This window comes from Cygnus atratus, chromosome 18, assembly GCF_013377495.2.
Source record: "Cygnus atratus isolate AKBS03 ecotype Queensland, Australia chromosome 18, CAtr_DNAZoo_HiC_assembly, whole genome shotgun sequence".
NCBI lineage: Eukaryota > Metazoa > Chordata > Aves > Anseriformes > Anatidae > Cygnus > Cygnus atratus.
This window is the reverse complement of record NC_066379.1, coordinates 5,880,233-5,903,624: the sequence shown is the minus strand read 5'-3', so window position 1 is coordinate 5,903,624 and position 23,392 is coordinate 5,880,233. Positions and strand designations below refer to the sequence as shown.

Here is a 23,392-nt window from a genome sequence, read left to right as displayed (position 1 = left end):
CTTGGCATCTGGACTTTAGCACAGTACCGAACATCAGTTTTGTACAGACAAACCTCAAAGGGGAACGGTGGCCTGGGACAACTCAAGCAAAGAATTACAGGGAAGGCATAAAGACTGACACATCTCAGCTTAGCCAGCCCACCTTGAGTTCAGAAAACAAACCCCAAACCTCTGTAGACAAAGGCAAAGTGCCCACTTCTGATTTCCTTTCCAGATTGTGCAGCGGCTTCCATTCCCCGTAAGAAAACCCTTGCTGTGTTTGTGCTCGTTACCCAATGCCTTGCCCTGCGCCTGGCGCCCTGCCCTCACCTCACGCCTCAGGGCTACCCCGACCCCGCCGCTCAGCTTCGCGCGCCGCTCTCCCCCCGCCAATCACCGAGCGCCGTCCGGGCGGCAGCGCGGGATCCCACCAACCAGACGGCGGCTTCTTGACACCTCCCCGAAGCACCACCGCGGCTCCCCAGCGCCGTGGCGTCCCGCTTTGCCAGCGACCCTAATGGCGGCCCCGGCGGCGCGGGGGGGAGGCCCGGCGGAGACCGGTGAGTAACGGGAGGGGGGGGGGGCGGCGGGCCGCGGCCGAGCTCCTCCGTCCCTCCGGGCCCTGCTCCCTCAAGCGGGGTTCCCCGCATCCCTCCTCGGGCCGGGGCTGCCCGGAGAGGCCTGAGGGGAGCCGGAGCCGGTCCCATCCCTCGGCTGGAGGCTCCTGAGCGGCGCCACTCCCCTCAGCCCCCGACCGCCGGTGCGTTCCTGAGGGAGAGGGGGAAAGTGGGGCGGGAAGGAGGGAAAAAAGCACAACAAAACACACAAAAAAGCACAAAAAAAGCTTCAACACGTGCTCGTGGTTAAACACACCCGGCCGGGGGCTTCTCGCCCAGGTGAGGCAGCAGCCCAGCCCACACAGCCACTAGCAGAAATAATTTCTCTCAGCGCAAGTCTGACAGGAATTTGTGCCTCCAAGTAACAAAAGCAGCCACAGGGCCCCACAGAAACAGGACGGGAACAGGCGGGTTTGTGGCTGGGGCTGTGCCCGGTGCTGGTGGCACAGCACACCTCAGCAGCCCCATTTTGTGCCCGCAAACAGAAAAATGTTTTAGTTAGGGATGTAAAACTTATGGAGTTATTGCAGAAGGAACCTCATACCACAGAAGACTTCCTAACTTAGTCTCATCAACATTTAAAGTTACCAAGTTAGCAGCAGTTGAACCTCACATGTCCATCCATCTTCCTGAGGCATCAACCAAGTAGTAAATGTAGTAGTAAATTTTTTTCTTCCCACTTTTCCATCACAGATGAGGAAGCTCATATGTCACATCTGCTTAAAATCCTAGTATTTACCCCAACAACTGGGGAACTAAGTTCATAGTTGAACAAGCAGCTCACACCCAGTGAGATACAATGATACAGGGCACAATCCCAATGAAACACTCGAGATTCCTTAAAAATACAAGTTTCTAGATAAATAAACTGTTACCTAACAGTCACCATACTGTTGAACTACATTTTACTCAAATACAGCAAAAATTGAACAACCTGGCAAACACAATTTATTTACTTTCTAAGAAGCCTGCTTAATAGAGGCATGTGTGTAAAAGTAGCTACACTATGCTGGCTTTATACAAGATACCTCGTGTTCTTTATATTTCTTTGTTGCCTTTTACTCAAGCACATCAAAAGACTTTGCATAATATTCTTAATTGTGACCTTTTTAACAAACACATTGCCAACATTCTCTTATCTGATGAGAAGATTAAGATATTAGTACTTAGCTTAGGTCACAAAACAAATCAATATTGGTACTGCAAGCAGAACACCAAGAAAACAAACCTTTTTCCTCTAATCTTCATATTACAGTTCTGTTTAAGTCTGTTTCTAGGAGGTTGCCCACGTTTCTGATATATTCCTGCCCAGCCTAGCTGCTAGAAGGTGCTAGAAGGCACAGCAGGCACTCCAGCAGCCCAGCTGCTCCAACCAGAGAGACATTCTTGAAGGTTGGTGGGGTGTGAGGGCTTATAAACCCCTGTGGCTGGTGGGATTGGCCAGGAGCAGGGCTAGGGGGCACGGAGGATTGGCCAAGAGACAAGTCCTTCAGTAGAGTTGCCCAAAAGGAGAGTCCTGTCTGGGGCTCGGGTTACGTTGTCCTGCCCCCTGGCCTGTGGGAAGCAGGGTTTGCTTTCAGGTGGTTGGGTTTTTAGCACCTGTAATTATAAGTAAGACTGTTTCTACCCAAATAGAGCACTTCTGTGCTCTGTCCAGAGTGCTCTTGAGTGAGTGGTGGAAAGGTGTTAAGGAGCTGCACAGAGCTCCTGTTTCCCTTTCACAGTAGTGAGTCGGCTTACTGCCATGTTTCTAAACACGGCTGTTGGTCGTAAAACTTTAATGGAACATGTTATGAAAATATCAAAATACACAATCTACTGAACTGAACGGTGCCTTTTCCACCTCAGGGCTGTGCTTTGTTTTGAACGAATGTATGAGTTTGATCTTGCTAATGGCCTTCAGGTGCTGTTGTCTGTTTTGGGGAACTCGCAGAAAACACACTCCGTCAGCATGACATTTGTTAAATATGTCCAAATGGCAAACACTGGTGTGAGAGGGTTTTTTTTTTTGGCCTCAATTTACTATAAGCAATTATGCATTACTATAAGCAATTATGTACCCTTATTTATAAACTGGAATTAAGAGAAAAAGCTGCTCTTTTATCTATGAGTCAGTGTACACCAGCAAAAATTGATTTGCTAGAAGCTCCTATAAATACAGCATGGTCTTGTTTATTTTACTTTGAGCTGCTGCCTTTTTGTCATTTTCAGGCATTTCATTTTTTTTTTAAATGGAGGTTGTTATAAAATCCGGGTTACCATAGCAACCTGTGTCATGATGATGAATGACAGCTGTCACTTTTGCAGTGAATTCTTCATACATTTGCTGTAAAATGTTTTAGTTGTCATTTAAGGCATCATGCCACAAAGCAGATGATGTCTCATCACCCTGCAGAAGCCGGAGGGGCCGTTACAACTTCCAGAATTGTGCCTTTTGTTGCATTTTTCACTTTCAGTCAGACTGAATACATGCTGTGTCTTTCTGTGACAGGCTTAGCGTACCTGAAGCAGAAAAGATAAAGCAATCCTTTAATCCCTAAACACTCCTAATTTTTTTTTTCCCAAGAAAGAAAAAATGAACACTACAAAGATTTTTCAGATTTATTATACCTTGATTGGAAACAGCGTTAGCTCCTGTGGAAACAGTAAAATAGACTAAACTAGTTCGGTCATTCTTTTGATCATATTTGCCAATTGCTTCTCAAGTCACCTGAAAAAAACAATACAAATAAAAGTGTTCTTCTGAATGTCTTCTTTTTGTGTAGCATCTTGTTTTACCAATCTTAATCGTGCAAGTAAACTGATATTCTGACTGAGGGCTGTTTACCAGATAGAGGCCAGTGTGCCAAAGCTATTTCTTACTCCCCTTCTCCCTCCTTGTTGCTCAGCCCTTGTTTTAAGTCTCCGCTGTCCTGTGGAAAAAATCTAGTATGCAAGTCCTGTGCTGAAGAAAAAAGGAAGGAGTCGGAGATTTTTTTTTTTGGAAAACTCTCAGCAAGTAAGATTTAAGCAAAAAATAATTTCACCCCCGAAAGGCACACTTGTCAATTGCAAGACAAATTTAAATTCATTTCCAGTTTAATCCTGTTCCTGATTCAAGGTGGTAGAGGTCTCTCTCTCTTAGCAAGGGAACTGGAGCCTGTGTGAAATACACTCCTGGTTCTTCACAGCCATGCACCAGTGAGACACTTGACCACTACTGAGTCGATAATACTTAGCACATACACAACCCCAGTTCAGAGGATCTCATTTTACAAATACTAATACATTTACTTCACAGTTTCTCTCGGAAGCAGAGATGAATATCCTTATCTATAATACAGGGTTATTGAGGCAGAGAATGTTTAGCTGGTCCAATTTTGACAAGTTCTTTTTTTTCACAAGCTGATACCAAAGCCAAGAAGTGTGACTGCCAGCTGCCTTGCTGTAATTATTCTGTGCTCTCGATCGTCTCAAATCAATTGACAGTATCACTTTATGCACCTTTGGAAGCCCATATATCAGCAAATGTGACCATATTGCAAATTAGCAGACAGACATCTCAGCTACTCATGAGTAGGAAGACCGTATGGTTCTGCTGATATCAAAACAATCAGCTCTAATCTAAGCCATGCTTTCGGAGGCAGCTGCCTTTTTCGTTATTATCTGTTCCCCCGTGTTTCTATTCTTGGTGACAGATCAGACTTCTGTTCTTGAGGAATACACTTTTGGCAGCAAGAAATGTTCAGACTCCCCATCATTTTTATAGTCGAATCTGTGTTGGGAATTTTCAGTAAATAACATGAAAGAATCAGTGATTGAATGCTTTCAGGAAAGCACTTGCCGTTAGGTTGATTTCTTTTTCTCCCCACAGACTTGCAGCTTCTGAAACACGTTTTTCTTTCCCGGTGTCTATAGGTTCATCGTGCTATATCGTGTTGTATAGTTTCTTATTAAATTTCAGCAGTAATAGCTTATACTGATGGTGTTAGTAGGTTGCCATGCTTTAAAGCCAACCTTAAATGGAGGAGCTGAAAGCCCCGTGTTTATTACCTACCTAAATACACTGACTGCATAAGACAGTGTTATTTGGTACTCTTAGGTACATGAAAGTTGAATGGTGCTTTGTAGAGTTCTGCTTTTGATGTTCAGAAGGATGTTTCAAATACTTCTTGATACTCAGATCAAGGCACTTCTGAACAGAAATGAGTTCAGAGTGACGGGAAGGTATTCTGTAGGTTTGAAAAGGTAAGGATAGCAGATACACTCGCTGAATCCGAGCAATGAACTCATTCGTTCTTAGAAAGTAAAGAAATCCTAACGTGTAGTGCCGACGCTCCACATGGCTAAGGGCTAACTATTGGCCCAGTTCTGCACGCAGGATTTTCAGAGTTAGCATATTGTTAGGGATATAAGCATGGGACTGGGTTATTTTCTTTGGTGGAAGCTGTGCTGGGTTTCTCTCTACCTAATGATTTGGATGCACTTCTCAGCCTGGCTGTAGCGTGATGACACTCGAATGCCATGTCCAGCCATTTCCAAGTCTCACAGGCTGCTGTCGGCATCAGAATCCCGAGGAGAAGGGAGGGTGCTGGAAAAGTGAAAGGGGAAAACTGGGTGCCCTTGGAGCCTCAGGTGTGTGACTGGAGCAACCACAGCCTCAAGCGTCTCTGATTGTCTGCGGCTGAATACGTGACGCCCACTGACATGTTCCAGCAAAGCAGCCCTGTTTCGTTTCTGTCTTGCTCTCTGGCAGAGTTTAACGTGTTGACAGCATGAGTGACTAATTGCCTGGGCAGACAGAAGAGAGATAAGAATAAGGAGGACAGAGGAGGCAGATACCTTTGTGTAGAGGAAACAGTAGTGCACAGAACTCCTGGGATGGGTCCAGAGTGTGGCAAGGCCTTGCTGTTTTCTAGGGGTGATGGAGAGATGCATACCCAGTGCGGGGAATTACAGGAATCCCTGAAACAGAAGAGTCTGGGAGGAGAGCTGGGATGGATGGCTGCACATCTCTGCAGATCGATGTACTGCGAGTTGCCTGCAGAATTCAGGAACTGCTTCCGCTCCTCGTTGTGTGAAGCTGTTTTCTGGGTGTTTGCGAGACCCCTGTAATCCATCTGAGGTTTTAGTTGGTATGACATAATTCTTGCAACTAATCCTGCAGAGTTTTTATTTTGACAAAGTATGTATTTGAAAGAAAGTGTGCAAATTGCATTTTATATAGTTACGACACTCGTCCTAGTGCAGAAATTCAGGAAAGCTTGTTTCTCATTGTAGCCTGTCTTTGCTTTTACTATCAGTTGTCCTGCAGCCAATTTTGGAGAAGCCCTGAGCGCGTATGATGATGAAGCAGTGCTGCATACACCACTCTGATTGCTTTTGCAAGCTCTTATTATATGTTCATTTTAACAGCTTTTGAGTTTCTCTAGATAAGGAGCCTCTTTCCAACCAGACTTCCCTACTTGAACACTGGTGCTGTGTGTCCTGCTTCCTAGCACCGAAGGACTTCGGGGTGGTGTTCCTAAGCATGCGGATGGTGTGCCTTGAACTTTAAGGAATGGCGTGTTTTGCATTCAGGATCACATTTCAGCTCGGTGCCTAAACCAGAAGGGCACTCGCTGCAGCGCAGCAAATCCTGCCTCCTGCCCAGCTGTCCCCCCCCCCGTGGCCCCTGCCCTGCAGCCAGAGCCACTCGCTACCGCTGCTGACCCAGACTCTGAGGGATTAGCACAGACAGTTCAGGATGTTTTTTCTCGCTCTGCTTTTGTGACTTTAGCTTCCCAGTTACCCAGTCATGTCAGTGGTAATTGTGTTTTTGAAGTCCAGATCCAGAGAGTTCAGGCACTTTACTTTCGTTTGAACGAGCGAGAGCAAGGTACATAAATCTTGCGGTAGATCTACCAATAAATCTTCTGTCGGGAGGGAGTAAAAAGAAGAATCGTGGATTTATTTCTTAGCCCTCTAATTGTTAGTGGCCATTTCTTCCGTCTTAAAATCATCTCTTTTATAGGAATGAGGCTCAAGTTAAAGGCAAGAGACCGAAGCTCTAATTGCTCTGTGCCAGCGTACAAAGTTGCGTTTTCCTCCTTCCCACTCCCAGCTCTCTTTGTCAGCTTCGCTCCACTAACTTTGTCTGATCCTCCCTTTGCAGTTGCTAATTGGCCTGGCAGGGATATGGAGTGACTGAAAATAGCCTCATTCCCTCAGTGTGTGCACATTGACAGGGGTCACAGAACAGAAAAGTAGGGCAGAGTCCAGACTTGCGGCTCATGCCAGCCAGACGGCGGCCAGAAAATGGCACTTGCAGGTGCTGGTGGCTCTGCTGCACGCGGTTCTTTGAGAACAGGAAGCCTGAGTACTGAACACTTGCTGCTTCCCAGAAGGCAGGAGCACTGCTTGCCTGCACGAGAGGAAATAGTGACATCTAACACTTCGGCCTGGCAGCGGTGGCTTTCTGAGCGAGCTTTAGATGCCTTTTATTTTCCTTCAAAACATGTGGCATCGCAGTAATAGTAGTAGTTGTCACAGAGCAGTGCTGTAGGTGACTGTCACAAGGATGGGATCCCCAGAATCCTTGGAAGAAGAAGACAGTGCAGTAGTCTGGGGTGATAAAGCCCAGCTGGCAAAAGCCAGCCCTCTTGTATCTAGAAGTGCGTGGATGGTTGGGATTGATTTGCAGAACTAGCTACTTCCTTGTTTGCTTGGATTTACAAGAAGTGCACGTCCAAGCCCTGAAAGTGTGGGATGTTAAAATAGAAACAAGAGTTGTTAACCAACGAACAGGCTTTCCCAAGGCCACTCGTTGCATAATCTTTTAATATCCCAGTGTGTCTCTATATACGAGAATACTCTGAAGCAAGGCACACGGAGCCTTCTCTGGACACCAGAAAAGATGTTTTTGTGCATGTGGAAAGAGCAAATTTATGCCATGGGAGATCAAGGGACGGGCGGGCTAGGAAAAGGATGGGAGCTCCAGAGCTGCTTCCTACCTGAATTCTGCCAGAGTCCCAGTTTGTTAAAATAAAAACGGTCGGGTCCCCAGCAGCACAGCCCTGTCACGGGGAGTGGTTTGCAGCAAATGGAAGAATCATTACTGCAGGCTCTATTAGAGATTAGCTGGACAAAGCTCCCAGAAGATAAGAATAGCAAGACAAATAGCTATGGGTAACAGCCTGCTCCAACACCTGGTGGAATCCAGAGCCTTGTCAGCTTTTTCCGGATGCTTGCCTGAAAGTATGTCAGGGCTGCAATTACTGCTCTTACTCGGAGCTGTGGGGAACTCAGTTCATCTCCTGCTTCCAGTTTTGGGGGGTTAAGCTGATGGGATCAGCTCTGAGTAAAAGGGGAGGCGTTGTACTATTAGAAGCACTTTCTGCTCCCCAGTTCTCCTTCTCTTAAGGAACAATCTGAATTAGGTGAATTCCATCGCTTTCTAGTCCCGAAGTGTTATGGGGAGATTAATTGCTTCCCCTTCTGTTTCCGCAGATGGTGATGTGAGAGACATTCTCCCCTGAGAAGCAATCCCCTTCTGCTGGACATGCTTATGGAATTGCATAGCCATGGACCTCAAGGAGAAGTGTCAGGTAGGTTTCCTTATAAGGGTCACGCCCAACTTGAATGTTGAGCCCTTTTAATTGTCCTTCGTTATTTTGAGCCAAGACTCACCACCTGGCCCTTTTATGGGATGGTACAACCCATGGTTAGTATCTGAAGCGAGAGCTCTGTCACCATCACACTCCTGGGGATGTACTGGCTTGGATCAGTCGCTAAGGTCTGCTGCTGGCTTGTCCAGAGATGGCAGGGTGCTCTTCTGTAGTAGTCGTCTCATATTTTACAGCCCATGGATCAACATTCAGTGGGATGAGAGCTAGGTATCTTCCAAGCAGTTAACAGACCTCGTGAGGTGGGCTCCCAGGAAACAGCGGTGTGATTTCCTCCTGCGCTCACAAGTCAGCTGTGGATTTTAATGCTGCTCCGTTTTCTTTGAGGAGAAGTCAGCTAACCTAGGCAATGAGTTTGGGAAATTATTTTTTGCTTGATGGATTTACACATAGCTTGCTTTGTCAGAGCCCAAAAATTGTTTCCACAGGGAGCTATTTTAAATGCGTTGAATTGCTAGGGGGTGAACGCTCGCATCTCATCCAGAACCCTTTACGGGGAATCTCAGTGGAGCTGAAGAACTGAATGGCTTCGAGAAGCAGAACTCCCATGTCTAGAACGAGTCCTTTGCAGGCTGGCCTGAGGCACCATAGTGGAACAACACAGATGAAGTATATGCTGTCACATATGCTGCGTCTTTTTTGAGATTTAAGGTAGGGCTTCAGTCCTCTGGCTGCTTAGTTTAGCTTTATCTGAGAGGCTGAATTCACAAGGTGTTTTAGGTAAAGTAGGGTAATGGAATCCTCCGAGTCCTGTTTTTCCAATGACCAGTGTATGTAAGTATTGGGCAACTTTTTGCTGGAAGTGCTGCAGGATGTTATTTCGAGATTTGGCTTAGCCTTATTTCAGCAGCCACCTGGATAGTAAATGTATTTGTCATTCCAAAAAAGTGAACTGGAACAAGGGTTCTGCATCCCAGTCAGTAATGGGAGTGATAGTTTGAGACCAGCGGAGAGGTTGTACACAGCAAGCTCTCAGCTGGCTCTTGTAAGAGAACATCCTTGGTTTTCCTTTCCGGCGTCCCTCTCTCCACCACTCTTTAACCTTGTTCCGCCAGACGGAGCGTTTGCTGCCTCTGTTACTCTCCTTGTCTTGCTGTTTTGTTTACAGTGCTTCCAGCATCAAGAGGTGGTTTTGTTCATTAGTGCAAAGTACGTTAGATAATCATCTAGAGCCAGATCTGCCCTAACAGATTACTACAGCAGCAACTTAAAAGGTGCTCAGTTTTTCACATCAGCCCTTGCCTTGCCTGCTAGGCTTCTTATTTCCTGGGTTTGCTGTTCTGTGGTGTGCTAGACCGGGAAGGCCTGCGCTTACTCACACCTGAACCCCTCAGCACTGGCATGCTCGGAGGATGTGTTTGAACTGTGTTATGTCAAATTGCTGTATTACTGTGGAGGTAACATTCCAATGAAGATAATTATCTATTTATTCTCTTGCTAATGACATCTTGAGCTATCTGGTATTGATCATTTGAAGAGATGACGCAATTACCATTCTGCACAGAGGTGTGGCCACGGGGGACACTTTCACTGCGAGTCACTATCTTTGTTTCATCTCCCTCTTTCTGATACGACATTCTTCCTTGTGCAGAGCAGGAAGAGCATACCAAATTGCCAGACAGACAGCAGAGCGGTCTGTTTTGTGACAGCCCTTTAAAAGGCTCCCATCTTGTGCTGTGGCTGAATTTGCAGAGTGTCCTGCACAACAGATTACAGGGAAACGTAGTGTTCAGAAGTCCTAGTCTCCTCTCCTGACTTACTGAAGTTTTCTGTCCCTCCTTTCTGAACAGGGATTAAAATCACCACTCTCTTTTCCATAGGAATTAAAAAATCCTTGATGCATACAGCTGCATTTTATAACTTCCTTTGTTTGGAGTCTGAGGAAAGACCGTGGTTGAGTATGTGTGCGATAAGAGTTAGCGCTCCTGGAGCAGACGACATGCTCTGAGCACTGCTGCGGCACAGACGTGTCACTCACAAGGCTGAGCGACGTCCTCTGGCTTCAGTCAGCTAATACATTTCTGTTGTTAGAAATGGCTGAGGATCAGAGTTCGTCAGGTGTAATGTAGGCCACCTTCCAATCCTGCCAGAAGCCAGACACTGCGGAGAAAGGCAGAGAGTATTTTAGGAGCACTGCCAAAACCCTCTTAAATTAAATGTACCGATTTCTTGTTCTTTCCCCTTTTCTCCTGACTTTTTAATTTTCTCTGTATTTCTGAAGTGAATTTAATACCTGTGAAAAGTGCCAGAATCTCTGCTCCGAGACCCACTGAGCGTATATCAAGGTAGACGAAAGCATTGATTGCCACGGGAGAGCTCGAGGCTCATGCGTTTGAGTTACTTCAGACTGGTCGTACTTGAAGCAAGACCATCTATTAGAAATTATTGACATCATCCATACCACAGTTACCAATAATTACTGAGCTGTGTTACCCCAGTGTAATTGCTGCAGCCTGGCTACAGCACCGTGCCTCATGGCTAGAGCCTGGAAATGGATTCGAGAGAGCCTGGGCTTTGCTCCACGTTGCTCTGGCTGTAGCACAGATGGTCCTGAGCTGTCTTCTTCCGCTGCGCCTAACCAGAGCTGCAGTCCTACCTTTGGACTGAAGAGAGCCTAACTCCTCCGCCTCCTCTCGTCTGGCCAGTAACCATCTCTCTGGTTTTTATTCCCTGCTTTGCAGGTTCTCTAAAATCTCAGCCCTTCTTCCAAAGGCTTTCTCCCAAACTGATCTTTTTTCTACAGGTGTCTCTCTTCTGTGCTGCAGTTTTTTTATGAGTTTCAGTCCCTCCCCTGTGCCTTTATGCTCAGCCTGTTACTTCAACCCAGTTTTATCTTCAGATCTCAAGTTTACAGCTTCTGTTCTTTCTAAGACAGCACATTGTGTTATTTAATGCACAAATGCATGGCCAGATGCAGTTTATGGTACCAGGTGATACCGGAAGGAAGTTACGTAGTGCTAATTACTGCCCTGCCCAAAATACTTTAGAGCAAAGTCTCTCAGCAGTGGGGTAAACAAGAATAGTGGATTAGATGTATTTCCATTTGTGTTGTGATCAAACGTGGGGTTTCAGAGCTGGAAGAAAGTTGTGTTGGGATCTCCTGACTGCACGAAGCACAAAGGTTATTCCTGGTACTGCGCTGTCACTGCTAAGTTGTTTTATTCACAGTCATTCAAGTCTCCAGAAGATGCAGCGCCACAGGAAACAGCTCAGCAAGCACCACAGTAAGAAGGGGCTGACACATGTACGTTGCTTGAGGATTTGCCCGGTCTAACCCCATTGTTGTCCTTCCTTTTTTTTCTCCTTTACTTTTTTTCTTTGTGATAAATTGAGTAGGTGAGTTTAGTTTCTTAGTAGGAAAGGAGGAGGTAAGGAAAAATTGTGCCATTAGGACATTTTGTTCTTCTCTACAATTTAAAATCAATTTAACACTGTTGTCTAGGAAACCAAGTGGCCTACAGAAGGATGAAGGATGTCCTCTTTCCTCTTTCTCCCTCTGCTTTCTCCTGAAGTGACATTAAATGCAGTAGCTGCCTCCATTCAACTTTGCCTTTAAGAGCTTTGTGAGATTACGTACCAACGTGTAACTCACTGCCAGCACAAAGGTGATAGCTCATTCTTTCAGGAATTGTCTTAGATCTTCCCTCTACTGGGTTTATTTTAAATATTGAGACCTCCAATCTCTGCATTTCTGGCTTTAAACACAGAATGCCAGCTGGGCCTGTTTAGGCATCCGAATCTCAGGGAAGGAGAGGAAGTGAAGAGCTTGGCCAGGGCTCTCAGACAAGTCCTGACACCTGCATGTGGTCTCCGAAGCGACACGATCTGCTGAGACTGGAAGCAATCGTTCCATTTTATAGAGGCTCGCTATAATCCTTGGCAGGCTATTGACATGGTTCTTGGCTGGGACAGTTCTTTACTATGTGGAAGGAAAGTAATTGATTCAATGATTGCTTTGCAGAACCGGGTAGCCCAGACAGAATCGGGATAGCGCTGAAGTAGGAGCTATGTAAAAACCCGAGGCACTTCCCTCCAACAGTGAAAAAGCATTCCTGTAAAAGATGAGAATGAGGTGGAGAAGGCTCCTTCCCTCACCTCCGAAGGCCTTTTTCCTGCAGTACCTGTGCTGGCACCCTGCCCTTCCCTGCCTGCACCAACCCTCTGCTCTCTCTGTGCCACGTGCAGGTGGCACTAAGTGGGGAGCCCCGGACGCGGTGTGGCAGTGAAGAATCTGCGGGCACCTTTTGTTGCAGCTCGGGTGGCTCAGGATGTGTGAATATCGGGTGCTCAGAGGGGCTTTTCTTGTTTTCTCTGTTGACAAGAAGAGAGGGTGGCAACACTTCAGACTGGACCTGTAAGCATCTAGTTTGTTTTTGAGTTTGAATCCAAAGCTGTGAAGTCATCTGGATAATTCTCTAGAGCTACAAAGAGAAGTTAGGATTTCTGGATCTCTCTGTCTTCATCTAGTCTTTTTTCCTGGCCTGCTCAGGTGTTACCTCCCCTGTAGAATATTTTATAGCACTTTGTCGTGTCTAATTTGCCATCTGCTTTTCCACAGAGCCCTGCCTGTCAGCATCAGCCCTTACTGTGCATGTGTATGCATCTGTACAGGCAGGGAACCCGGGGATTCTGGCTGCATCGGCTCCATCTGATGAATGGACCATTCTTTCAGACATCTGGTGCTATCCTGGGCAAACTTTCTTCTCTCTGCCTTTTTTTTTTTCCCCCTTTCTCTCCCTCATCCCCCACCCCCATCCACCGCCTCCTTGCTGGATCTGCAGCGTGACTGGAAACAGGCTGAATTAATCAGCAGACTGGTGCTTCACTCTGCTGCTTCTGTCTCATTCTCTGCAGCGCTGGGCTCTGCACAGTCTTGCTCTCTCTCCCTCTTTGCTCTCTCGGTTTTGGAGGGCAGCAGCAGTGCAAGTTGCTGTGGAAGTGGCGCAGGAATTTAGCCCCGATGCTCTTTAAGCAGGCTGATCTCTGGATCCCCCGCCAAGGCAAATGCCGCAAAGTAAGTTTCTCTCCCTTAACATTTACATTCAAAATGGCTTTCCCTCTCTCCCTCCCCGACCTGCATCCTGCCTGACGTGATGGTGCATGAAGAGCTTGGATGTTTTGGGGAAAGAGGTTAGGGCAGGACATGGAGCCATGAAGATTTTAGCAAAGGGATGGTTTGGTGTTGGAGGGGCTGGGGAAGGAAAGCCCTGTTTGAAACTGCAGATTTAAACCTAGGACCAGCAGGAGGGACCGAAGATGATTTTAGCTGCTGACTCCTGCTTTGCTGCCCTTCTGCCTTTTGACTTAAATTTGTCTGTTTCTGTTATGTGCTTTGATCCGTAGCTGTTGAACCTCCTTACCCCTTTGAAACATGCTTTGTGGTGCACCTGCTAGATCATATCATAGGTTTAGTCCCCAAAGTCTTCAGATAAAGAAATGGGGATGGGAAGGAAACTACTGGGAGGATGAAAGAATTGCTGAAGTTCTGTTAGTTCTATTGATTTCTGAGCATGGCTTGTCTCAGGGAGGGGATTAACATCCTCTGGAGTAAGCTCTGCATTGGCATGAAGCAGTACGCTGTGTGTCAAAGACAGACTAAATACGGACCCCTAACTAGTCTCTGAACTCGAAGGAACACTGTAGCAGGTTAAATTAAAGTAATTAAGGCTTTAAAATGCACAGTACAGGTGAGCTTCAGAGCACTGCATAAACACTGCCTCATCCTGCCAGCAGCCTGGTGGAGCAGGTAACTATGGCTGGGGATTTGCTGCTGCAAACAGGACCGAAGAGACAGACCGGGGAAGGTGCAATTCAAAACAACCCTGCTGCTGAGCTGCTGCTAGCTGAGGGAGAAAGAAAGCGCTGAGCTTTGCGTTACCCGTGTGGAAAGGTTGATTGTGCCTGTTGGCATCTCGCTCTGTGCTTTAGAGGGCATAAAATCTGAATGTCATTGTCTGGAATAAAATGGACTCTTCGCAACAAAACGCAGCGGTGATTCAGCCGGCTGATTAGTGCTGCTCTGGCCAGATCTCCGAGATCCGTGCTCCTGCTGCTCTGTTCCTTTGCAGTGTAAGGCTGCAGGCCCTGTTAGTGATGAGCGACAGGGAGCCTCAAAGCCACCTTCCACACTGGAGCCCCCGCAGGCCCCCAGTTACCACGCTGTGGGGGCTCTTTTTTCCTGGGACCTGGGGGGGATTCGGGGCTGCCTTTCATACTGTTGCTGCAGATGGAGGGAAGAGACAGCTGTTGACTGTTGCTCTGTCCATTAATTTGGGCACTGCTGTGCTGAAGACTTGTTTCATTTGATTTGAGACCACCAGCAGTTAAGCTGTGGCTGCCGAGCTCGTGCCAGGTGGCATTTAAACCACGTTTAAAAGCTGTGTTTGCTGTGCTTTCTGGTATGTTTCCTTGTACAGCCAGTTTTAAAGGCAGTGGTCCCCGCAGAGCTCTGATGTGCTTGATGGAGCTGCCTGGATCACGCAATCAACTCGTATTTCTTCTTTCTGTGCTTCCAAGTAGTATTCAGGTGGGTTGGTGAATATTTTAATCTTCATAATGCCCGTAGTTGGTAGGGAGTTGGTAGTCCCATTATAGAGATGAGAAACTAAAGCACAGAGGAGCCTCTGATCTTCCTACTGTCACGCAGAAATCTGTGGCAGAAGGAGGAGCAGAATCCAGCTGTACCAACAGCCCAGATTCTCAGTCAAAAGATTATCCTTTATTGTGTGGGGAGAGGGAATGAGTAAGGGCGGAGGCTTCGAGTACTTTGGGTCACTGGACAAGCACTCTTGCAGACTCAGGAATCTGACCTCTTTAAAAGTAACCAGGTGAGCACCAAGGAAGACAAGCACCAGGTGAGCACCAAGGAAGGAGCACCAAGGAAGACAAAAAGTGTAACAGAATCGCGGATATAGGTAATAAAAGGAAACCTTTGCCCAGAGTGGCCAGTCCGTTGGCTTTGCTGGCTACATCTCTGTCACTCCGCAGTGGATGTGCTGTTTCAGACAGTCTGAGCACTAACTCGGCAGCCACAGCTGGGCAGACCTGTAGTGCACTGATGCACGATTTGCTTTAGAACAAAAATAAATCCCTCTCTAGCACTGGCTGTCAGAAATATTGCCCCAAGAAATTGCATGCTTTTGTGTGTGTGTCTGCCACCCTCCCTGATGAGACCAAAAAAAGCCCCACTGTGGGTCATATTGCGCCTTATCCTAAGCAAGAATCTGACATGACATAATGCAAATGCATTTGGTGGAGTTATTCCTCCTCATGTGTTTGTGAAGCTGTGAATAATGCTCGTATTTCAGGAGGTGTGATCTCTGAAGTAGATTAATAGCCTGCAAACTAGTATTGTTAAATTAAAAACTGCCTTCTTGTTTCTGCTAGAGGAATGCAGAATAGCTCTGAGAAAAAGGAAGAACATTCTCCTGCCCAGTTTCCCGCCTCCAACTGTTTAAATCTGAAAAGCGGCTGAGTCAAAGTGTTAAAAAAGGGGCCTGGGTTGTGCAGCCTGGGGAGAAGGAAACAACCTGACAGTGCCTAGCAGGGGCTTGCCATCCCACTCGGAATCAGAGAGGTGGAATTGCAATCTATGAAAATTGAAGCTTCTAGCAAATCCTCTGTTTTCCATTCCCTTATTTGTTTAAACAGCCTTTTTAAAGGCAGTTATAGTGAAGTGCACAGCAGTCTGGGGGAGAAGCCTTTATTCTGCAAGAGACTGACTCCACAGAGGATAGAACAGGTCTACCACTTCGCTGGGTTCAATCAACCTACGTGTCTGCAGAGCCAGCGGGAAGGGCGAATTCTGTAAAGCAAAGCATATTTTTGTGCTCCAGTATTGTTTAAAAAAATCTTCGGCACATGTGGTACAACAACACCTATGATATCAACACAGACTGATACAACAAGTCAATGTGCTGCTGTGGCTGTCTAAAGGTTGTCTGAAAACAAGAGGACTTCAGGATACCAATATTTTGTGCGGGAAGCAGGCATGGCTAGGTGGTGATGCTTTGGAACCCCGAGCATTCCTCCCCTGCCCCACCCTGCTTCAGGGGGAAAAATCAGATCAATCTTTTCCTACCTATCAATCTGAAAACACTCCATCAGCTCACGAGGAAGGTAAAGGAAATTTTTTTGCTTTGAGCACGGCGAGGCTATAGATTTAAACAAGCTTCTGGATCAGCCTGCATTCGCCAGCTTATTTCCTTGCATCGAACTGGGGAGGGCCAACTGAGTGGAGAAGGCAACAAAAAGTCTCCTGACTCTGTGGCTCCACTGCTGGCTCTGAGCTGCTTCTGGTCTCTTTCCTGAAGAGCCAAACCAGCTCCTAAAAGAGGGCAGTTGCTAGATCTAGCTCAGGCTCCCTTTCCCTGACATTTGCAGGCACACTCAGCAGTAATTTAACGTTTAGGATATTTACTGAAAGCAGAGAAAAGAGGAGCTCATTCGCTCATCTTTTCAGCCTCCTGTTCGACCTACAGCACGGTTGGTCCTTCTAGAAAATAACATCGCGTGTACAAAAACATCTCCTGCTCCGGGTGCTTTTTCCTTAATAGCCATCCTGCGGATTACAGCCCCGAGAGATGCAGCCTCACGCGCAAGGCAGAGGGTAGCAATCATCCCGCGCTGACCCGGCTTCGGTCACACCTCTCAGATGCCGGCTGTCACAGCTGGGGCAGGGTGAGCTCCAGAAGAGCCCTAAGTGCACTTACAGAGCCTCGTGTGCTCTCTGGGCCTCTCGGGGTAGAGGAGGAAGCAACTGCTCATTTTCTCCTCAGGACTTTTTCCCTTCAGGCATGGGCAAAAGGAAAGTATCGCCTTTTAAAACGCCTCGTGATATCCATCAGGGCTTTGCTTTCACTGCAACCTGGAATTCGTTGGCTGGTTTTTTATTTTCTTCTTCTTCAGCAGAAGCCCCGTGCTAAATATGAGCAGCTGGGTGGGCTGGCGTTGTCTAGCTGTTTTTGCTTTGACTTGAAAGTTAGCAGATTAGTCTTCGAACGCGACTTTCCAAAGCAAAGATGTGAATGTTGGGGTTTTTAGTAATGAACTGACACCTCCAGTGAGTGGCCTTCTTCACCCTGGGGTGCTCACCTCCTGTTTTGTGGCAGGAAGAGCCATTTGCAGCTGATGAAAGGCTGGAAGGATCCCTCTGGGACAGCTTAAGAGCGCCTAGCTTTGCCATATAGAAAGGTTTACTTTGGGGCATTTGAAAAATGCCTCATTAGCAGCTGGTGACTTAGCAGGGTAGATCTTGTTGCGAAAACCTACGGCTGCCCTTTGCAGGATCCCAGGGTGTCTTTTATTGCCTGTCCCTTTCTTTCCTTGGTTCCAAGTGCGTTCCCTTGATGCTCACCTACAGTTTTCTGAGTCACCACAGGCAGCCTCGCACTCACATTATTACAATGTTTGTTTACCAGCCTGGCTCAGGCTGCCTACTTTGCCAAATACTCCACGTTTTAACTGTAAAGATGAGTGTTTAAAAACCTCTGCCCTTCCTGCTGTTCTCCCTCCTCAGCCCTGCTGCACTTTGCACTCGCCCTTTCTCACCTCCTCCATCTGCCTTCCTTTGTGCGTACCTGCCCTTACCTCGGCTGAGCCTACAGCAAAACCCTAACACCTGTGTAAAGGTCGGAGCAGGTGTGCAAGGATTTCAGGAACCTTTCCGATTCCTTCTGAATTTGCTCCTTTTTCCTACTCGCTGCCTGCTGTGATGTGACAGTTTCTCTTTCTAGGCAGTGTGTAACTGCACTAGACGTTGGCATTGAGCACAGCTTTCCTTTTTTGACTTTGCTTTTCAGTTCGAGTCCCCCTTACTATTGCTGCGTTTCAGTTTGTCTTTTAGCTTTCAGTTTGACTGCTTCCTTTGTGTTGAAGAGAAAGAGTAAATGCTTTTGTGGGTGCTTTGCTATGCCACAAACAGCCAGGAGCCAGCAGAGAGCAACCTCAGTGTCACTTGCTCGCCCTGTGTCGCACTCCTGCCTGCACCACTCCCTCGGTGCAGTGGCACACCCGTTGCCAGCTGTGCTGCCTGCCATCTTCTCCTCTGGGAGCCTTTGGGAGATGTTTAGTCCTGTGCTGATGTTACCTGGGCTGCTTCCAAGAACAACACGGAACCGCTTCCTCTAGTCCTAAAACTGACACAAAGAATGAAAACTGCAGCAGGATTATTTTTAGTGCTCTAAAACTGCAGCTAAAGCAGCAGTGCTAGACTCTGCGTGGCCAGAATTTGCTGTTTCAAATTGTCCTTGATAGGTAGGGGTGTGTGTGTGATAGATGATAGTTTGGAGAGCCATTCCTTGACATTCCTTGACACCCCGATATAGTTCTGGATTGGATCATCGCTGTAAACGGGTTTGAAGTCTGAGGCTGGTTTCCAGCGAACGCTTCTCACAAAACCACTCCGTTAAGGAACAGGAAGAAAAGTGCGAATCAGAGCTGAGATGCGCTTGCAGAGCTGGGTGTGTATGCGTGCAGCTCCTGAGCCGCTGCAGTGTGAGACCAAGGTGGATTTTGCAGGGCTGGTAAGAGCTTGTGGCCGCGACAGCAGGAAAGGCTGCAGATCCTGCCTCAACTGTGTTTGCTGGGCTGTGTGGCACACTGGGGGGGACCGGAGGAGGAAGCTTCCTGCCTGCTTTGTGTTCAGTAGGTCTGCACTCTGTAAACAGCGTGATACACCTGAGCACTTGTATTGTGCAGGATATCCTATGTGCTGTACAGCTTCAGGGTGTTTGTATTAGAGCACAAAATGAAAATGAGAGCTTTTACTGACCAGGACCATGGCATCTGCTGTAGCCACCTGCCTGCGTTTCCTTTTTGATTCACTTTCAGTGATGTGGTACCCCCAGTACCTCTCAGCAGTCTCAGTGATTTGAAAGGAAGGTAAATGCTTGAGTTCTTGCCCCAGAAAAGCAAGCGTGTACCCCACTTTCTTGAGAATCAGCAACTTAAATCGGTGTTGTCTAAACAGTACTCCCTTGGGTTGTATCCCCTCAGGCTGCTGCCTCTTTGCTGAGCAGCGCAGGAGCAGTGGTTTGGGCTGCGTGTGCTTCCTTCAAGCCCAGTTGCCTCCCCTGCATGTTCTCACAGTTCAGCACTAAAAACTCCAGTGCTTTCTCTTGTGAAAGAGAAGTCTTGTCTCCTCCTCAACCGATGCATGACCAAGTGCTTACATCTGGGGAATTCTGCGTCAAAATAGCCACAGAGGCAGGATTCATAACCAAAAAATTGTAATCAGCAGCTGTGGAAATCAGACCACTCTTGTTTAGAATTGCAGGTATTCTACTACTTTGTTGTTACTACTGTTAGCAAAGTCCATCCTCTATCGTTACAAGTCCACCATAACCATCTGTGTTGTGTTGTCTGATCAGTCTCCCTTTGTATCGTTTCCAGCCTCTGCTGATTAGAATCTTGTTTCGCAGAAATGACTTTGTATTGTGCTTTGATAAAGTATTTATCTGACACAGTCAGGACTGGTTTGTTTACCTGATGCTATCTAGGTGCTCCAATTCCAGCCAGCAGTCTAAAGTTCACAGGAGGGAAGATGATTTCAGGGAAATGGAGAATCAGACCGATGATGATCAGCAAGAGGCATTCACAATAGTGTGCTCAGCCAGCCACCAGGAACAAGCCTGAAAAGAAAATAGGAAAGCACTAAGCAGTTTGTTTTTCTGTCTCTTCAGGATGAGATGACCTCAAGTTTGGGCCTTAGCACAAAGAAAGCCCTCACAATCCTGAGAGACCAGTTGTCAGCACTGCTGGAGGGGCATCAGAAGGAACGGAAGAAAGTAACTTCATGGAAGGTGAGGCACCAAACAGCACAAGGTTGGGTGCTCAGTCTCCCCTTCTCAAAGCAAAGCTGAGGATTAAGTGGAAGTTGGCTGCATTCCCTCCCTGTCTGCTGCTGCAGAGTTTCCGGGTGTAGAAATGCTAAAGTCCTTGGGACCAAAGCAAGGAGTTACCTAAGGGTATATTTCTCTCAGTGCTTTTCTCCTGACGGCTGGAGCTCTACAGGAGCTTAGCTTCAGCTGTGAAGGATCCAAGGGCTTCAAGAGCCACTGGCAGCAGTGTGCACAGGAGAGCCCTACCAGGTTGAGAGAAAGGGCTGTGGAACTCAACAGTCTCCCCTTGTCCCCCATGTTATCTGGCATGTGCACTGAATACAAAGTGCTAGTGTTTATTCACACTCCTTAAATGTTAAAAGTGTTTCTCTCTGGGTTAGTGACAATGGGGCGGCCTGGCACAGAAGCCTTTTCATTCTTCCAAGCAAGAATAAAGCTGAGAGTGTTCACCGGGACTCCCCAGCCGAGCAACCTTTAGCGCTGTAGCATCCCCATAACTGCTCTGGGGTGCTCTGTATCATTCTAAGGGGATTTACAAAGTTGTGTTCACCCTGGAGTTTCTGCTAACTGCTGCCTTTATCCTTACTCTGCTTTCTGAAATGCCTGGCTCTGTATTCCATGAATGCTGACTGTTCTGCTGCTCTCCTTTTGTAGGAGGTGTGGAGGAGCAGTTTTCTGTACCATGGTAACCGTTGCTCCTGTTTCCACTGGCCTGGTGCATCTCTGATGCTTCTGGCAGTGCTGATGCTGCTGTGCTGCTATGGGAGCCAGCCACAAGGGAGGTAAGCAGAAACATCATTTGCTGGTTGACTGAAGCAAAGGGTAGTTTTATACCCTCCTGGCACTGTGTATGGCTGCCATATCAGCCTTGTCCCTCGTTCTGTCTAAACATTAGCATACTCATACTGGTAATTCTGTACCTATCAGCCTCTTTCACAAAACTTCAGCCGAGTTAATTCTGCTTCTAATAGACCCAGAGATTGTTCTGTGGAGAGAATGAGATTTTCATTCTACAGTGTTCCTAGATCTTGAAAAATCCTAAGACACTACAATTGTTCTGAAGGATTTTGAAACCGGAGAAGTCAGTGGCTCCTAAGAGAAGTTACTGTGCTGTCACATGAGCCATAGCACGCTCGACTATTTGTAAAGGTATTTTTGAATTGAGACAGGTCTATTCAAACTTTTCTAGTGGCATTATCCTAAAGAAGTGTGATGATAGCTTCTCTGCTTTTCTTTTTAAGCCATAAGTCTGTGGGATGTAGGAATAAACAATTGAACAAGTGTGCATTTATCTCTGTGGGTGGCTGGCAGCGCGTTCTATTCATTTACTCAAACCTCATCTGCTTTCTCCTTTCTGTTTTGCTGTGCAAAGCCAAGGTGCTGAGATAGTTAACGCACTGGCACTCTTCCTCCTTCTCCTCTTGGATCTCTTCATGATTGGGCGTCAAGAGAGGCTGAAGTGCAGAGAGGTGGAGAGGAGACTTCAGACGATCATTGAGAAGATAAATGGTGAGTTCTTATTCATCTGTCATTTGAATTTGTGTTCCCCGCGCACAGGATTTTTCTCCAAACCTGATCACATACATTATTAATTGAGCTTACTAGCCTTGCCCTGCGTTACACAGACACAGGCTGTGAGAATTGTCCTACTCATGCCTGTCCTGTGGAAGAGTTATTTTGAGCTGTTGTGGCCATGTGCTTCCAATCTGTGCGTTACCAGGTAGGCGTCTGTTATGTCTGTGCTTTGGAGTAATTCAAATCCCGAAAATCTTACAAAAATATATGCCTTGCAGCAGATGATGAGAGAAGAATACGTGGGGTTGTACCACAACATAGAACAGAAGGAAATAAATTGCTGTGCATGAGCATCTTCTCAGCAGGGGCTTTTGAACTTGAGGAGGCAGTTCATTTCAGTGTGGCAGCTTTAAGGACAGCCTTTAGCTTTTCCATTGTGCAAGTATGTATCAAGGTTATGACTGTTTGGTTCTTTATACAGGGTGGTGGTGGTGGGGAAAACCATCAAGGAGAAACAGAAATGGTAAAAGATCATGGGAATGGAGCCTATAGGCACTAGAGGATGTAAATCAATGTATGGTAGGCCCCTCCGGAATTGTTACCACTTACTTCCTTCACACTGTGCTTTCAGATACGCTTGTCAAAGAGGTGAAATGGCCAGACTCCATGTACCCAGACCTCCACATGCCTTATGCCCCATCCTGGTCCCTCCATTGGGCCTACAGGGATGGTCACCTCGTCAACCTGCCTGTAAGCCTGTTGGTAGAAGGAGACGTCATCGCTTTGAGGCCAGGCCAGGAGTCATTTGCTTCTCTGAGAGGAATTAAGGTAACTTGCTCGTCTTGGTTCCCTGGCCTGTGACATGTTTCCCAGGATTTTCTTGCTAATACTCTAAGTCTTAGTGATTGATTCTTCCAGCCTTGAAAATGCTTTGAAACCCCAGTTCAGTCAAAGAAAGTGCTTTGTTAGACAGACTGCATCTTCCCTGGGAACACCCAAACCCAATGGACAGGAGACGCTAATGTGATACCAAAGTGTCATATTTCCATCTCTTCCAGGTCAAGGGGAAGTGTAATGTGCTGCTGATAATAAGAGGAATAAATCTATCCAGTAGGATATGACATACAAAACCTCTACTTTGTCCTGGTTTTTATGTGGAGATATAAAAATTTGTCTCCTTTAACCTTTCCCTTACTACTGATTTATTATAAAAGAAGGTAATATAAAAAACCTGTAGTAGAAGTATATTAAGAAATCAACTACAAGATCTATGCAAAGATTTTGCTGCTTGAAGAAGCTCAGAAAAGTTTAAAGCTTGAAATTTACCTTTGTTGTTTATTGTACCTTTCACTCCAAATGCTAATAGTCATGAAATAACCAGGTGTGCCTTGTCACTGCTTAAGGCTCACAAGCATTTAATTTTGCTTCAAGTTTGAAGCAAAAGTTTAATGAATTTTTGAGGGCTGAAAGGACTGTGACAAACGCATTGTGTCACTTGCAGTGGGAAGGATCCTGCTTCACTAAAAGTCCAGTGCCTCAAAGCAGGCCTCCGCTGAGGCCCCAGCCGTGCAGCCTTTGGGCTCTCTGACTTCTTTTCTAGGATGATGAGCACATAGTTCTAGAGCCAGGAGATCTGTTTCCACCTTTCTCACCTCCACCCTCCCCACGGGGAGAAGTGAAGAAGGGACCTCAGAATCCTCAGCTGTATCGTCTCTTCCGTGTCTTGAAGACCCCAATAATTGACAATGTCAGGTGGGTTAAATACTTTGCGCAATGCCTGCACAGCTTGTCTAGGTCC

At 46.7% G+C, this 23,392-nt stretch overlaps 1 protein-coding gene across 2 annotated transcripts in view; it reads left to right on the top strand.

Moving 5' to 3' along the window:
- Positions 1–430: 430 nt before the first annotated feature.
- TMEM94 (transmembrane protein 94) overlaps positions 431–23,392 on the top strand; it is a 50,525-nt gene continuing 27,563 nt past the window's right edge. For both annotated transcript variants that reach the window (XM_035558854.2, XM_035558855.2), the window contains exons 1-7: positions 431–539; positions 8,064–8,161; positions 19,921–20,040; positions 20,734–20,861; positions 21,452–21,588; positions 22,226–22,422; positions 23,195–23,346. In XM_035558854.2, coding sequence (XP_035414747.1) covers positions 8,138–8,161; positions 19,921–20,040; positions 20,734–20,861; positions 21,452–21,588; positions 22,226–22,422; positions 23,195–23,346 — 758 coding nt within the window. In that variant the 5' untranslated portion in view covers positions 431–539; positions 8,064–8,137. The remainder of the gene's footprint in view (positions 540–8,063; positions 8,162–19,920; positions 20,041–20,733; positions 20,862–21,451; positions 21,589–22,225; positions 22,423–23,194; positions 23,347–23,392) is intronic.